General features: G+C 43.4%; 1 protein-coding gene across 1 annotated transcript; it reads left to right on the forward strand.

The window, feature by feature from the left end:
• The first annotated feature begins 6,753 nt into the window (after positions 1 to 6,753).
• On the forward strand, positions 6,754 to 16,457 carry LOC311146598 (alpha/beta hydrolase domain-containing protein 17A-like). The gene is made up of 6 exons (XM_084183121.1): positions 6,754 to 6,881; positions 7,676 to 7,755; positions 7,870 to 8,267; positions 8,840 to 9,034; positions 15,355 to 15,534; positions 15,753 to 16,457. Exons 3-6 carry the CDS (start codon positions 7,873 to 7,875, stop codon positions 15,976 to 15,978), a joined length of 996 nt encoding a protein of 331 aa, XP_084039247.1. The 5' UTR covers positions 6,754 to 6,881; positions 7,676 to 7,755; positions 7,870 to 7,872; the 3' UTR covers positions 15,979 to 16,457.
• The last annotated feature ends 437 nt before the right edge of the window (positions 16,458 to 16,894 follow it).

A 16,894-nucleotide genomic window follows, 5' to 3' on the forward strand; every position in this document is an offset into this window, starting at 1 on the left:
AAAGAGGTAGAAGATAAAGCAACCTAAATGGAACTGGGCTAAATAGTGGGGGTTTTCAGTGTGAGCTGGTTTGTTTTTGGTACCTCCTCTCCTCACAACAAGATCTACATTCTGACGGGCAGTACAATGGCCTGCCTCCAGGAGCCCAGCACCTCTGCCCTCTTTATGCTGAATAATGGCTCCCTGAGGTCCTTGCTCCCAGGACCCCGCTGGTATAGGTCACCGAGCAGATGCCTGCACAGCCAGAGCCCTCTGATCCTATAGACCCTGAGGTATACAGAGGCTTTACAGGGTTGATTTGAGAGTGTTGATGTAGTGCTGAGTAAGGAAAAGAAGCACATCTTCTCAGTTGTAACAGACTGGATTGTCTGGGCAGTTAGGAGGACTTCAGGACACGCTCCATATTGGTCCATCTAACAGAAGAACATCAGCATACACCATATCAGTTATGGGGCCTCTGTAGCCTGCATTTCCTTTTCGTGTCACATATGGATATTTCAAACCTGGATCGGAAATTCTTATTAACATCTGCACTGCCACAGACTGCTATAGGGTTGTGGAAGCTCTAGACGCTAACTCGAGTCTTCAGATCTCAGGGAAAGCTGCTAATCATGCACGAATGGTTCACCAACCTCTGTTACTCATGGATTGAACTACTTTTGCAGGAAATGGCGGTACTGTACAATAAAAAGTGCTAATTTATTATTCATGTTTAAATAATAAAGCAGTTTAAATAATAAAGCAGCACTTTTTACTCAACCTCACTTTTCCTCCCAAATAGGCATTTAGGAAGAATAACAGAGGTAAATGGTGTTTACACATTTTACAGCTGAAAGTGAAACAGCATTTCTCACACTCTGCAGTTTTGAAATCAATCAATCAGTGTTTACCGGGTGTAAAAGAATCATGGCCACGGGAAGATGTTTAGGGGTGGGGGTGATGAATTTGCCAGAATGTTTCTCCACGCGCAGCTGACGGCTATGTCTGTTTTTCAATTTTATTTCAGAAGTAAACAAAAACAAATAGTTTGCAATTGCCATCTTGGCCATAGAGGAACAGAATGGAGAGTCTACAGGTTTGTTACCAAGACTTATTTAGTACATGAATCGGTTGGGCGCCGTCTAAAGAGAGCCTAAGGGAAACACTGGCTGCACCTGTTGTTCCTGTGGTGGGTGAGCACCTGCTCACAGGGCTGCTGTGTGGCTGTCTGTGTCCAAAGCAAGGAAAACAGGGAAACCATTCACACTCCCTTAGACTGCATGCATCCCCCTCTCCATTTCTCTCTCTTTCTTTCTACTTTCTGTCTCACTCTCTCCTCCTTACTCTTACCCTTTTCTCCCCCCCTTTCCTCTCTCAGCCCCTCTCTCCCCATCTCTCTCTCTGCCCTTCTCTCCATGTCCCTTTCCTCCCCCCTCTCTCTCTCCTCCCCCTCTCTGCGACCAGAGGCTTTCTTTGCCTTGACGAACTTGGTGTGAACATTACCCAACAAGTAATTTGGTCGAAACCCAACGTCTCCGCAATCTCCCTCCATGAATTGGCCTTTACATGCTGGTCTTTATATAATGCATGGCTAGAATCGTAGAGGTGCAGGTACTTCTGTACCTCCTCGGCCAAGCGATGCTCAAAGTTGTCGTTGTTGTCATTCACCATGTTGAATACACACTGGGTTTCGGGCTGAATGTTGAAGAACCAATCACTGACGAAGGGGCGTAGACTTCAGCTACCGAACTTTGGCTTGCCTCGAGAAAACATCTTGTGTGCACGAACTGCCCAAAAAACCTTTGCCAAAGACCAAAACGCACAAAAACATCACAAAATGTCTGCATAATAAATGCACGAACTGTTTCGGATTGGAAGCTTGTGGACGTCTTTAAAGTCCTCTACTGGAACTCACTGGCCTTGAACGTTAAGGGGGAAGTTGTCAACAATAAATAATACATAACTGGTAAATCATCCTGCCGGCCCCAGAAAGTCCAGCAGTAAGTGAATGGTGTTGGGTGCTTAAGGAAGCCGCAGTGGGCTGTAAGTCTGATGGACACAAACATTGAGAGAGTGTACAGTATATTCAGCCTGTCTGCCTGTGGGATTTAGCCGAATAAAGCTCCCTGATATTGATTCCTCTTCTCTGAAGCCTCCCTTTGGTCATACTACTTGGACATGCTCGAAAGGACATAAGTACAACTTTATCTGGTCATAAATGTGATTATAGACACTAACCTTAACCTTACTCCTAATTCAGACCACAAAGCTCACCCAATTGTCCATTCAATGTCCCTTCGAGCATGGCCATCTGGTGACTACTCCTCCTTCTCCTTCACACTTTCAGCTGTTTATGGGAATGCTCTGACCCTGCTAACTTCCCTTACAGACATCAGTATCACCTCCCACTCACAGTCAGAGATATAGAGTTCAGCAAACCCTGTCATCTCATCTCAAGTTCCAAAGCCATTACATTCCAGTAAGAGTACACAATAGAATACACAATAGAATGTCATGTTTTACAAGTCTTACAAGAGTCTTACAATAGTCTTACTAGTCTTGGAAACAACATTGGGTGTGGATACGGCGTGATGTCAATGATGTTTGTGGAAATGTGCTGTATGTATGTGAATGTTAAGGTGTTTATTGCTTTGCCTATGGAAGTTTATTTTATTTTTTTTACTGTCAAGGAAAAGCAGCGAGAATAGGTTAAATAAAATGTATGTTTTTAAAGAATGTCATGTTTGCTGAACTCTGTATGCATGGCTCTGCTCCCACTCCCATCAAAAACCCTATGGACCAATCACAGGCAATCCAGAGGCCATTTGGAATTAACAGGGTAACAACAGGGGGCGGCAGTCTGGGCATACTTTTTTTAAAACTTCCAATCAAATTAGTCTAGTTAAAAGCACAGGCCAGCCACGCAAATGTCAGTTTACCTGTAGACCCAACTGGGTCTTCCTACTCAGTAGGTCTCAAAGTGCTTTAAATTATACTACACTTAGACCATAGACCATGGAGCTACTGTAATTCCATCACTGAAAGAATAATGAGCCAATCAATGGAGTGACAGCAGTCAAATCACCATATGTCGAACCCTTGGTCTACATCACCGAAAACCTTGAGAAAACATAATTATTCAATGTCACTCTTTCATGCCAATTACTTACCTCAGGTCATTCCCCAGGTTCAGAGTCACACTGTACAAGAATGACCCAAGGAATTAAAGAAAACTAGCATTATGTGCCTCATGCATAGGGATGAATAAGAGCTGTTGTTCCATACAGGATCAGTAGGCTAATTGTCAACATGATTAAACTATATTGTCATCCTTATGATCAGAATTCTTACTGTTGTTGCATGTTGACATTGAAAACATTTATAAACATTAATGATCATATACCAATAGGCCCACATAAAACTAATGGTCTATATCATGCAAGTGATGCAAAACATGACAAAATAATAAAAAATCAATTAATCCATCATGAAAACAATGATGCATTGAATAATACAAAGAACACAGGGCCCAGACAGTAGCAACCACAGGAGACAGATACATCAAATGAATATGCCACAAGAGTATTTTGTCATTATCAGTAACCCAAAGCATTCAATGGCAGGCAGCTAATTAAACATACATGAGTGTATTCAAAGCATGCACATCCAAAACCAGCAACATAAGGTGTGGCCGCGACAAAAACGCTTCTACGGCGAACGCAATACCTGTTCACCATCTTCCACCATACCGCTTAGCTCACTCACCATTCACTGTGCGAGACGGACAGGTATGCAGGCTATGTCTAGCCGTTCTCTCGGAACCTATGCAGACCGGGTTTTCTCCAACTCTCAAATCAACACAAGGGGTGAAGAACGGCACCGAGCTCTCTTTGGGGGTCTTGAATCACAATGCCTGGTTGAGAATCGGTATCCCCGTAGCTAGCCTAATACCAATCCTCTCTGTCGCACCTGTCTCTTCATCGAGCGGCTTCTGCGTGTAACCGTGGCATCCCCGCTATCTTTCAGAGAATGCGCCCAGACCAGTCCGGACCTTTCCAATAAACCTTTCCCGGTTGAAAGCGAAATACTGTACATGCAGGTGCAGTGGTTTTTTTATAGGCTACATTCCAGTACCTTGGCTGAAAATGGAAATAGTTTGCGGGCACCCCTGCAAATTGTCTAGGAATATATATATGCGGGGTACGCAAGCATCACCATCAAATGACTAGAAAGCTTAGGCTATATGTGCAGTCAAAATACTCACGAGTCTTTCCATTCAGTCTTAATTAATTCACCCAGTTGTGCAGTCTTTCCAGGTTTGACAGCCCGAGAGAGACAACGGCTCTCCTCCCTGATTTGAGTCGGCACTGGTCAAGCTCTCAGTTATCACAGGCTTATGATGCATATATATATTCCTAGACAATACTTGATTTAGGAAGGACACCAACGCAGAATGTCTCCATAGCCAACAATACATAAAATTACCAAACCAACACCGAGACAGAAATATTCACGGCAGGGGCCCATTGCAAAACGACACAGCACCCCACAGTGCATGAATGGGAACGTCCTTGCTCTCTCGCGCACTCTCTCTCTCTCTCTCTCTCTCTCTCTCTCTCTCTCTCTCTCTCTCTCTCTCTCTCTCTTTCGCTCTTTCACTCGCACCCACGCACACGCACACATAAAGTTGTGTTTTTTTCTTGCATATTCAAATCAATCACTTATTTATTTTTTTAAATATATAACGACAGAAAACCATTACCAAATTATAAACAAATATTGGGTTTTGTCTTTGAACACTGTAGCATATCATTAGGTTAGAAATATGGAACAAACTGAAAATGTATATTCTGGAGAAAGAATAACATTCAGATTAGGATCCATGACATAACCCATGAAGGACAAATCTGGGTGTGAAAATGTCAAAGATTATAGTAGGTTAAAACACTGCATAATAAAGGAACCACTGCTGTAGGAATGAACAGAGCGAGATGCCATCAGTGGAAGCTGTCAAAACTAAAGAAATCAGATGAAAGGGGGGCACAAGGGAGCAGCTGAGTGGCAGATGTTTCCGAGAGAAGGATCTCAACAAATAAGAGCAGGGTATCTCTATAATTTTGTACAGTAATTATATATTCACTCAATAAAATGTGTTATAGCCTATTCATAATATTCTGTGAGGTAGGACAGCCAAAGTCATTGTTGTAAATTATGATTTTCCTAATTACATAAATAGTCCTATCCATCTGTAACATCTATTGGGATCACAGGTTCTAGGCCCATGAACACAGCCAGAGGCAGATACAGTATAAAAAATAAACAACGTTTATTAAAGGAATAAAGGTTTAAGTTTGCTTGTTTTGTCACCCCGCTCCTCCGCACACTCCACTGGCTTCCAGTTGAAGCTCGCATCTACTACAAAACCATGGTGCTTGCCTACGGAGCTGTGAGGGGAACCGCACCTCCTTACCTTCAGGCTCTGATCAGACCCTACATCCACCTCTGGCCTGCTAGCCCCTCTACCTCTACGGAAGCACAGTTCCCGCTCAGCCCAGTCAAAGCTATTCGCTGCTCTGCCACCCCAATGGTGGAACAAGGCAGCGGAGTCACTGACCACCTTCCGGAGACACTTGAAACCCTACCTCTTTAAGGAATACCTGGAATAGTATAACAGTAATCCTTCTGGACACTGAAATCTGATTTGTTTTGCTCTGAAGTGTTTTTTGATTGTTGCAGATTACCCTTCATTAGCATGACAACCACCCCAAAATGTAAAGGAACAGTGACAGGAAATGAGCATCTGTAACGCTACTTCAGAGGCTACATCAGTGTGAATGCGCACATCTGATATGGGTCACATGTAAAACTGAGTGTGGATAGTCAGAAGAAAAGATTGGATATGGAAAAATCACAATTGGGTTCTTTGGGTGGTTCACCAACAGATGCAGCAAAGCAATGACACCACACACTTCATGTAAAATTCTCTCATCCACACACTGGTCTAAGGGTCATATCTTGATGGGATAGAGCTTTTAAATTTGAAGTCAAAAGCAGATATTTTTTGTGTGCATTTTAGCTAACTCTAAACCTTTCCCTAACCTTAACCTAATTATCCTAACCTGCTACGTTAATTATCCTAACCTTCTGCGTAAGTTCTTCTAAACCTGCTAAGAAACGTCAATTTTGACAACAGCTGTATCCCTTCTAGACAAAAACTGGTCTAAAGGGCAGTTTTATACTTTTTGACCTGTCCCTCTCTAATTAAGGTCCCAGAGGAAACACACTGACCAAACCTAAGGTTCTCTCTCTCTCTCTCTCTCTCTCTCTCTCTCTCTCTCTCTCTCTCTCTCTCTCTCTCACACTCTCTCTCTCTCACACTCTCTCTTTCTCTCACACCTAATTCCTAACCCTAACCCTAACCATAACCCCTTACCCTTACACTATCCCTAATTCTAACCCAAACCCGTATTATAACCCTAAACCTAACCCCTAAATTTAAAATAGCATTGTCCTCATGGGAACGTGGGAAAAGTCCCCACGATGGAACATTTCCCTTAATCCAAGGAAAATTATCCCTCATAGAAGAATCCCCCCCCCCACACACACACACACACACACACACACACATAGCCTGCTCTTTTCCAGTGCAAGTATATAGTATCACAACGTAATCAGTGAAAACGACAATTTTGTAAAATGTAACATTGTAAGCGCTAAATGAATGACTTATCACTACCAATGGGCTACGCTCTCTCTCCGTCACTTCCGGGTCTAGTCGGACAGGGTTGTGGAGAAATTAACTGGTTGTCATGATATTTAGCTAGCCAATCAACAAATGACAGACAAATATCAAATTATACAGAGTACACTACCCATGTCAGGGCTCAAGGAGGATTGTCGAGGTATTGTGCAGCTCTTTTTTTGATAGACAGGAATATTTTATCTTGTCCGCAAACCCATCGTGAATAGGTAAATTAACCTTAAGCTAGCTAACGTTAGCTAGCTAATTGATGCTTTGACATGGCTAGCTAGTTTAGCCAACTAGCATTAGCTACACCACCTAGTAAGTTATTTACCGATAACGTTAGCTAGCTAAATTGCATTAACGCTAGCCACTGCTTTAGCTAGCTAAATATCGTCTCGTTTCGCAAGCTATATTTTTCGACACATTACGTTAACGCTATGTACCGGTAGCTATCTAGCAGGGTTAGCTAGCGTGTATCACAATCAATATAGCTAGTTTATGAAGCTAGTTCGCTAGTCAGCTAGCTAACGTTAACTAGCTTTAACTATCCTCATTACTGAACATCAGTGTTTTACTGAGTGATTCACCATAATATGCAGTATGATATTGAAGTTAAAGTTACCTAGATATTAGCTTGCTTTTCCTGTAACTTGCAAGCTAACGTGAATACACTGTGCATTTTTAGGACGTTGTAAGTTAGCTTGTGAATTCTGATATTGTCTTGCATTGTTAACTAGCTAACTTAACAGCTACGGCTTCCTATGTCTGCAAGGCTGGCATACTACGTCTCTGCTAAGACTGAGGTCAGGACCTTATGGCATGTATCCACAGGGTCACTGGTTCAAACCCCACTTTGACTCTCCCACCTCACAGAATAATGTGGTAGTAAGCTAGCTAAATGAGCATGTCAGTACTGTGTGTTCATGGTACTCTTTTTGCCCACGGATCCAGCCTGCTGAGTGACCTGACCAGGTGGTGTTGGCACCTTTATGTGCCATCTGATTCCAAGTCCCTGAGGAACCTTAATACAGGTAGATATTTAGCTCTTCACCATCAATGTTCCATACATCATTGTGTGATATACACAGCTAGGCAAGCTGTTTAGTACACTCACGCCCCCCTCCCCCCCTTCCTGTCATCCGTAGAAGATGAACGGCCTGTCCATTAGAGAGCTATGCTGCCTGTTCTGCTGCCCTCCTTGCCCAAGCCGCATCGCAGCCAAGCTGGCCTTCCTCCCTCCAGAGCCTACCTACGCAATGCTGCCAGACCCAGAGGCTACAGCTGCGGCAGCAGCCGGGACCACGCCTGGGGGTGCACCCCCCTCTCTGGGGGCTCCGGGCCTGCGCTCCCGGCTGGGTGGTGGTGGGGGGGACAGAGGAGGTGGGGGTGGGGGAGGAGAGGGCAGGTGGAAGCTCCACCTGACAGAGAGGGCAGAGTTCCAGTACACCCAGAGAGAGCTGGACATGACGGACGTGTTCCTGACCAGGTCCAGCCGGGGGAACAGGGTGGGCTGCATGTACATCCGCTGTGCCCCCAATGCCAGGTGAGTGAGTGGAGGGGAGGAAAGTGAAGAGCTAGAACAGTGTTAATGAATTGGTGGGCCGTGACATTTCTCTTGTTCGTTTTCAAAGAGATAGCGTTTGTTTCTGTCCATAAAAATAGACATCTGTGCAGGTTGTTCTATTTATAGAAATGCATTAAAGTAAGATAGTGTTCTATTAAATTAGATGGTTCTATTGTACAGTACATCATCCTTCAATTATACTTTCTCTTAAATTGTACCTTTTTTTCATTTCCTCTCCCTTTCCTTGTCCCTCCCCCCTTTCCTTGTCCCTCCCCCCTTTCCTTGTCCCTCCCCCCTTTCCTTGCCCCTCCCCCCTTTCCTTGTCCCTCCCCCCTTTCCTTGTCCCTCCCCCCTTTCCTTCTCCCTCCCCCTTTCCTTCTCCCTCCCCCCTTTCCTTCTCTCTCTCCCCCCTTTCCTTCTCTCTCTCCCCCCTTTCCTTCTCTCTCTCCCCCCTTTCCTTCTCTCTCTCCCCCCTTTCCTTCTCTCTCTCCCCCCTCTCCTTCTCTCTCCCCCCTCTCCTTCTCCCTCCCCCCTCTCCTTCTCCCTCCTAGGTTCACAGTGCTGTTCTCCCATGGTAATGCAGTAGACTTGGGTCAGATGAGTAGCTTCTACATTGGCCTGGGCACGCGTATCAACTGTAACATCTTCTCCTACGACTACTCTGGCTATGGTGTCAGCACCGGCAAACCCTCAGAGAAGAACCTCTACGCTGACATAGACGCAGCCTGGCACGCCCTACGCTCCCGGTAAACAGCTGTTACACACACACCCAAACCCGCTCGTTAACTAATCATCAAGACCTTTGATCAGCTGAATTAGGGGGCTTTCACACCGAATTGGTTTGGAGTGTTTTTTTCCAAACTCAGTTGCATTTCCCTCCTTAGTTGGGTTCGTTTGGACTGGTGTGAACACACTACCCGCACTCCGGAGCGTGCTAAACAACACAGTGTGGTTAGCTCAAAAAGGGTCCGTTTCAATTCGTACCGTGATGCGGTTCGCTGCAGGTGAGAACGCAGTCCGGACCAAACAAAGGAAAGGAACCACAGTCGCACAGTATTATTGTTTGTTTCACTGCTAGCATTTTATGAAATGCAGCATCATAACTTGATATCTCTGAAACATTCTGTGAGTATAGCAGCGCGTTTATGAGCGCATCCGATGCAGATTAGGGGAGACAGGGACTATACCGGGGATAGGCTATTGAATATAGCCTATTCACGTCGCAGTTAGATGGGCTATTGGGCTGTTTTATCCTGCATGTTGTTGGAAGACCAAAGCATAAGTAATATGAAGATTGGGACACACAAGTGATGCTTCATGATAAACATACAGCGCCTTCTGAAAGTATTCAGCCACTTGACTTTTTCCACATTTTGTTAAGTTAAGCCTTATTCTAAAATACAAAATCCTCAATCTACACACAATACCCCATAATGACAAAGCAAAAACAGGTTTTTAGAAATGTTTGCTAATTTATAAAAATGTAAAACCGAAATACCTAATTGACATAAGTATTCAGACCCTTTGCTATGAGACTCGAAATTGAGCATTGGTGCATCCTGTTTCCATTGATCATCCTTGAGATGTTTCTACAACTTGATTAGAGTCCACCTGTGGTACATTCAATTGATTGGACATAGTTTGGAAAGGCACACACCTGTCTATATAAGATCCCACAGTTGACAGTGCATGTCAGAGCCAAAACCAAGCCATGAGGTCGAAGGAATTGTCAATAGAGCTCCGAGGTAGGATTGTGTCGGCACAGATCTGGGGAAGGGTACCAAAAAATGTCTGCAGCATTGAAGATACCCAAGAACACAGTGGCCTCCATCATTCTTAAATGGAAGAAATTTGGAACCACCAAGACATCTCCTAGAGCTGGCCGCCCTGCCAAACTGAGCAATCGGGGGAGAAGGGCCTTGGTCAGGGAGGTGACCAAGAACCCGATGGTCACTGACAGAGCTCTAGAGTTCCTCTGTGGAGATGGGAGCACCTTCCAGAAGGAAAACCATCTCTGCAGCACTCCACCAATCAGGCCTTTATGGTAGAGGGACCAAATGGAAGCCACTCCTCAGTAAAAGGCACATGGCAGCCTGCTTGGAGTTTGCCAAAAGGGACCTAAAGACTCTCAGACCATGAGAAACAAGGTTCTCTGGTCTGATGAAACCAAGATTGAACTCTTTGGGCTGAATGCCAAGCGTCACGTCTGGAGGAAACCTGGCACCATCTCTACGGTGAAGCATGGTGGTGGCAGCATCATGCTGTGGGGATGTTTTTCAGTGGCAGGGACTGGGAGACTAGTCAGGATCGAGGCAAAGATGAACGGAGCAAAGAACAGAGAGCTCCTTGATGAAAACCTGCTCCGGAGTGCTCAGGACCTCAGACTGGGGCAAAGGTTAACCTTCCAACAGGACAACGACCCTAAGCACACAGCCAAGACAACGCAGGAGTGGCTTCGGGACAAGTCTCTGAATGTCCTTGAGTGGCCCAGCCAGAGCCCGGACTTGAACTCGAACGAACATCTCTGGAGAGACCTGAAAATAGCTGTGCAGCAACGCTCCCCATACAACCTGACAGAGCTCGAGAGGATCTGCAGAGAAGAATGGGAGAAACTCCCCAAATACAGGTGTGCCAAGCTTGTAGCGTCATACCCAAGAAGACTCGAGGCTGTAATCGCTGCCAAAGGTGCTTCAACAAAGTACTGAGTGAAGGTTCTGAATACTTATGTAAATGTGATATTTAAGTTTTTTATTTTAAATAAAGTAGCAAAAATTTATAAAAACCTGTTTTTGCTTCGTCATTATGGGGTATTGTGTGTAGATTTGATGAGGGGAAAAAATAGAATCAATTTTAGATTAAGGCTGTAACGTAACTAAATGTGGAAAAAGTCAAGGGGTCTGAATACTTTCCGAAGGCACTGTAGATGGATTTAACGTGAGCGTTTTAGTCAAATAAACAAATGACTTGCATGGATATATGGGTTTGTTTAGGAATTTTTGTTTGTTTTTGATATTTGGCAATGTGAAAATAAATACAATGTAGCAAATAATCTAACTCTGAATCAAACTGTAGCTCAAAACTTTGTGAAAACTCCCTTATATAGTGCTGTGCTGAGGCTGCACACACTAGGGCTGACCCCATTTAATCGACCCGGTCGATTGTTTGGTCGATAGGCTGTTGGTTGACTGAGATTTTTTTAGTCGAGCTGTAGCAAAAAAACATTTTTTTCATGGTGAACAAGACACCTGTCTAATTCGCCCTGCCTGAGTTAATTTATCCATTATGGAAGCCGTGAGGATGGCACTGTCCATCACTCTAAGACGTGCTACTGAAATTGTATATGGTTATATTACATAAGAACTATGGTGCAACACTAGTAACACATTTTATAACAAATGCGCTTTCTTCCCCGTTGGATTTCGGTCGCTGTCCACGGTTCTGAAACATCAGTGCGCTGTTGAATTGGCGCCTTTTCCTAGACCATGTTGCTATGTGCATAATAGCAACGTTAACCAGCGTGGTGTTGAACAATGCGGCGGCGGCAGCAACGGAGTTAGGAGATGAGAAAACAGCCGTTGCCTTAATTGTCTAAGAAAAGTGAGGAGAGAGGAAACCCCAACTTAATTAGGTCTATAATCAACAGCCTAACTGTTGAATGTGCCTGGCTTTATAAATCATCCATATATATCTAGCTACAGAAATAAGATAGATCCTGCTTGTGTTGCCTGTTTGAGTGTTTGTTTAATAGCCTACTGATGCGTGAGCACCAAGCCTCACGCATCCACAAGATGTCTGATAAACAATTTCACAAATGTGGCTCTTTTTAATCTTTGCTATGCTGTAATAAAGGCTTTACTATTTTTATTGTTAGACCAGCCTCTCTGGTATTACTTATAATTGATTTAGCATTGTTTACACTGTTCCAAATTGCCAGAAAAACATTATTTATAATAATAATTTCTTGATCGTCTTCTTATTGTTATAATTACTATTATTATGATCATCATTATAATAAGTAATGTCATTATCATTAGTAGTCTTAGTATAGCAGCCTTGTATAACCACCATCGAGCTGTAGGCCTAAGAGCGCATCCTGTTTAGTCTTAATACCGTAACTTACTTAGGCCCATATCTCAATACTTATATAGGCTACTGTATCTATCATTCATTCATTCGTTAATGACATCACACAGCGTACGAGTCATTCATGATTTGAAATGCAATCAAGCATTTTAGTTTTAAAATAAAAGAACGAAGCGACCCTTGAATAATTAGTGTAAACAATAAATATACCGTTCCATCTCGGCAGTTGCATTCACGAATGCACGTGACTGTTTTTAATCTTTTAAAGGCTTTCCAAAAAAAAGACAAAGAACCTTACAACAGACTCTCTGGTACGCTTATCATTTATTTAGTGTTTACATTGTTCTAAACGGTCAGAAAATCATATTGTAATCTAACAGCACCTGTTTGGGACACATAATATGTACGCAGCGCTTGCTCCTTACCTTATTCTTCTTGATCTCCAGTATTTTCCACAACTAGTCACATTTATTCCACACATCTGACTTCCCCGTTACCTCCTGAGCAACCAAACATTCCCCCTTTCGGAGTTTATTTGTCATCTGAAATTCTGAGCCTGGCCCGGCACAATCAAATCAATTGCAGTCGGACTCCCTCTATTCATTCATCTGTGTGTCTTAATTATTTGCTCAAAGAGTGTGCATAAAGTATCAGACAAGCATATAGTTGATTTGATTAAAACGCATAGGATATGTCTATACAGTGCCCTCCACAATTATTGGCACCCCTGTTTAAGATGTGGTCGAGGACTTCCAAAAATTCTCCTTTTTTTTTAAACAACATAGAACCCAAATGCAAAAAAAGAGAAAAATCCAACCTTTTATTTAAGTACATTACTTTGGTGTAAAAAAAAAAAAAATGTGTCCCACAATTATTGGCACCCCTGATGTTAATACTTTGTACAACCCCCTTTTGCCAACAAGACAGCACTTAATCTCCTATAACATTTCACAAGATTGGAGAACACAGAGAGAGGGATCTTTGACCATTCTTCTTTGCACAATCTTTCTAGATCATCCTGGGTCCTCTCTTATGCACTCTCCTCTTTAGCTCGCCCCACAGGTTTTCGATTGGGTTGAGGTCTGGGGACTGAGATGGCCATGGGAGGACCTTGAGTTTGTGACTGCTGAACCATTTTTGTGTAGATTTTGCCACATGTTTTGGATCATTATCCTGCTGAAAGACCCAATGACGACCCATCTTCAGCTTTCTGGCAGAGGCCATCAGGTTTTTATTTAAAATGTCCTGGTAGTTCAAAGCGTTCATAATGCCATGCACCCTAACAAGGTTCCCAGGGCCTTTGGAAGAGAAACAGGCCCACAGCATCACAGATCCTCCACCATACTTCACGGTGGGCATGAGGTGCTTTTCGGCATACTCATCTTTTGTTTTACGCCAGACCCACTTAGAGTGTTTGTTGCCAAAAAGCTCAATCTTAGTCTCATCTGACCAAAGCACACGATCCCAGTTGAAGTCCCAGTGCCGCTTAGCAAACTCCAGACGTTTACGTTTGTGAGTGTTAGTGAGAAAAGGCTTTTTCCTTGCATGCCTCCCAAACAGCTTGTTGGCATGTAGAGAGCGTCTGATGGTTGTTTTGGAGACTTTGTGACCCCAAGATGCCACTCTTTGATGCAATTCTGTGACAGTGAGCTTAGGACTTTTTTTTACTTCTCTTACCATCCTCCTCACTGTGCGTTGTGGCAAGATAAACTTGGGACCTCTTCCAGCCTTGTTTGTCACTGTTCCAGTTGTTTTAAACTTCTTGATGATTCCTCTGACTGTAGATACGGGCAAGTTAAGGCGAGTGGCTATTTTCTTGTAGCCATTGCCTGACTTATGAAGGTCGACACAAATCTGCCTTACTTGAATGGTGTGTTCTCTTGTCTTTGCCATGTTGACAAATGGGTAAGAGAATTAGGCCTCTGTGTCACGTCATATTTATACCCCAGGGAAACAGGAAGTCATGAATTACTAATTAAAAGTTCCTAGATACCCTGACCAACTTTAGCAACTACAGAAAAATATATTTTTAAAAAAATCAATTGAAATTTTCAGCGGAATTGTTAGGGGTGCCAATAATTGTGGGACACATGATTTCAAGTTTTTTTTTTACCACCAAAGTAATGTACTTAAATAAGGTTGGATTTTTCTCTTTTTTTGCATTTGGGTTCTATGTTTAAAAAAAAAAGGAGAATTTTTGGAAGTCCTCGACCACATCTTAAACAGGGGTGCCAATAATAGTGGAGGGCACTGTATATGGAAAAATACACTTTAAAATGTCGAACAATCGATTGGTTGAAAGAACGGATGACTCGGTCAACCAAGATTTTTTTATGTCGGGAACAGCCCTAGCACACACAGCCAGGTCACCCGTGATGCAGGTCAGTATTCGACATCCATCCATGTCTGAGGACGTCGGGAGATGACATGGAAACTGGCCACTAGGGGGCAACAGTGAGCGCTGTTACCTTCAAGTAGGTTTGGGTTTTGCTAGGGCATTGTGGAAGGGGATGGCAGATGGGTGTAGGCATCTGTATTTGATTCAAAATCAAATTTCGAAGTGTTTAAGGTTAAGTTTAGGCATTAACAGCTAATTTAAGGTTAGGGTTAACTTGCAACCTTTGGAATCAGAGACTCTTAACCCCGGAGTCAGATGCATCTGCATCTGATTCCAAAGGTTGCAAGTTCGAATCCAGCGATAGAATCTTGTTAAAACCTACCCCAAACCTTAACCCTTACCTTAAGAATTTGGAGTTAATGCCTAAACTTAACCCTAACCTTAAATTAGCTGTTAATGCCTACACTTAACCTTAAACACTTCGAAATGTGACATTTGGAACAACTTCGAAATTTGACATTTGAGAAACATGGATGAACGTCTAATTCCGAAGTGAGACTGTGAGAGCTAGTTGGAAAAACAAGTAGGCTTATTTTGGTCCTCTCTGTATTTGTTTACTCAGTTCTCTGTCTCTGTGTGTGTCAGGTATGGCATCAGCCCAGAGAACATCATCCTGTATGGGCAGAGTATTGGCACGGTACCCACGGTGGACCTGGCGTCCAGGTTTGAGTGTGCTGCTGTGGTGCTCCACTCCCCTCTCACCTCTGGCATGAGGGTGGCCTTCCCCGACACCAAGAAGACCTACTGCTTTGATGCCTTCCCCAAGTGAGACACGCATGCACAAAAAAAAACATTAGAATGCTTAATTTAGATCCAGAACAAAAGTAATCGTTATAAAGGCCCACATCTTTTGGAATAAATAGATATTTGGACTCCTCAGCCAAAAAGCACATTAAAAAACAATCATACACATATGCAATCGCAGAAACAATGACAAGGTCTTGTCGACTGCTTACTAACTGATTATAACCTATATATTGCAGCATAGAGAAGGTGTCTAAGATCCCATCCCCGGTGCTGATCATCCACGGGACGGAGGACGAGGTGATAGACTTCTCCCACGGCCTGGCTCTGTTTGAGCGCTGTCCCAAGGCCGTGGAGCCGCTTTGGGTGGAGGGGGCGGGACACAACGACATAGAGCTCTACAGCCAATACCTGGAGAGACTACGACGTTTCATCAACCAAGACCTGGCTGCAGCACACGCCTGAGAGAGGAGGAGAGGGTGTGTGTTTGGCTCTGTGTGTCTGTGCGAGTGTGTCTGCAAGGAGCTGTACAAAGTCATCAACCTACAGTACCTGAAGAGGAGCATCCAGGATGCTGTAAATCTGTGAGTGCGTTGAGGGTATGTGTGTTGACTCATGGAAATGAATGACCTCTTGATATGGACACACCTGTCAGACTTTGGATGTGTGTTCCTTGAGACTTCCTTAGGCAGAGTGTGTGTGTGCACCTGCAAACTGTCTAATCTGTGTACATAGAGGTAACTGCCAAAATAAAGGAAACACCAACAGTGTCTTAATAGGGCGTTGGGCAACCACAAGCCACCAGAACAGCTTCAATGCACCTTGAGATAGATTCTACAAGTGTCTGGAACACCCTATGCTCCTTTGAGACCCCTCTTTCAAAGTCACTGAGATCTCTTCTAGCTATGGTAGCCAAAATAATGGGCAACTGGGCATTTTTATACATGACTCTAAGCATGATGGGATGTTAAATTGCTTAATTAACTCAGGAACCACGCCTGTGTGGAGGCGCCTGCTTTCAATATACTTTTTATCCCTCATTTACAAAAGGGTTTCCTTTCTTTTGGCAGTTACCTGTATGTACAGTACCAGTTAAAAGTTTGGACACCTACTCATTCAAGGGTTTTTCTTTATTTTTTACTATTTTCTACATTGTAGAATAATAGTGAAGACATCAAAACTATTAATTAACACATATGTAATCATGTAGTAACCCAAAAAGTGTTAAACAAATCAAAATATATTTGAGATTTGAGATTCTTCAAATAGCCACCCTTTGCCTTGATGACAGCTTTGCACACTTGGCATTCTCTCAGCCAGCTTCACCTGAAATGCTTTTCCAACAGTCTTGAAGGAGTTCCCACATGCTGAGCACTTGTTG

Source organism: Coregonus lavaretus, assembly GCF_964263955.1.
Source record: "Coregonus lavaretus genome assembly, chromosome: 19".
In the NCBI taxonomy this organism is placed as follows: domain Eukaryota; kingdom Metazoa; phylum Chordata; class Actinopteri; order Salmoniformes; family Salmonidae; genus Coregonus; species Coregonus lavaretus.

Excerpts from the sequence above, each read along its gene's own strand:
- LOC311146598 (XM_084183121.1), top strand. The coding sequence starts at position 7,873 with ATGAACGGCCTGTCCATTAGAGAGCTATGCTGCCTGTTCTGCTGCCCT. Across the intron at positions 8,268-8,839 it reads CGCTGTGCCCCCAATGCCAG|GTTCACAGTGCTGTTCTCCC; the intron begins GTGAGTGAGTGG and ends TCTCCCTCCTAG. Across the intron at positions 9,035-15,354 it reads TGGCACGCCCTACGCTCCCG|GTATGGCATCAGCCCAGAGA; the intron begins GTAAACAGCTGT and ends TGTGTGTGTCAG.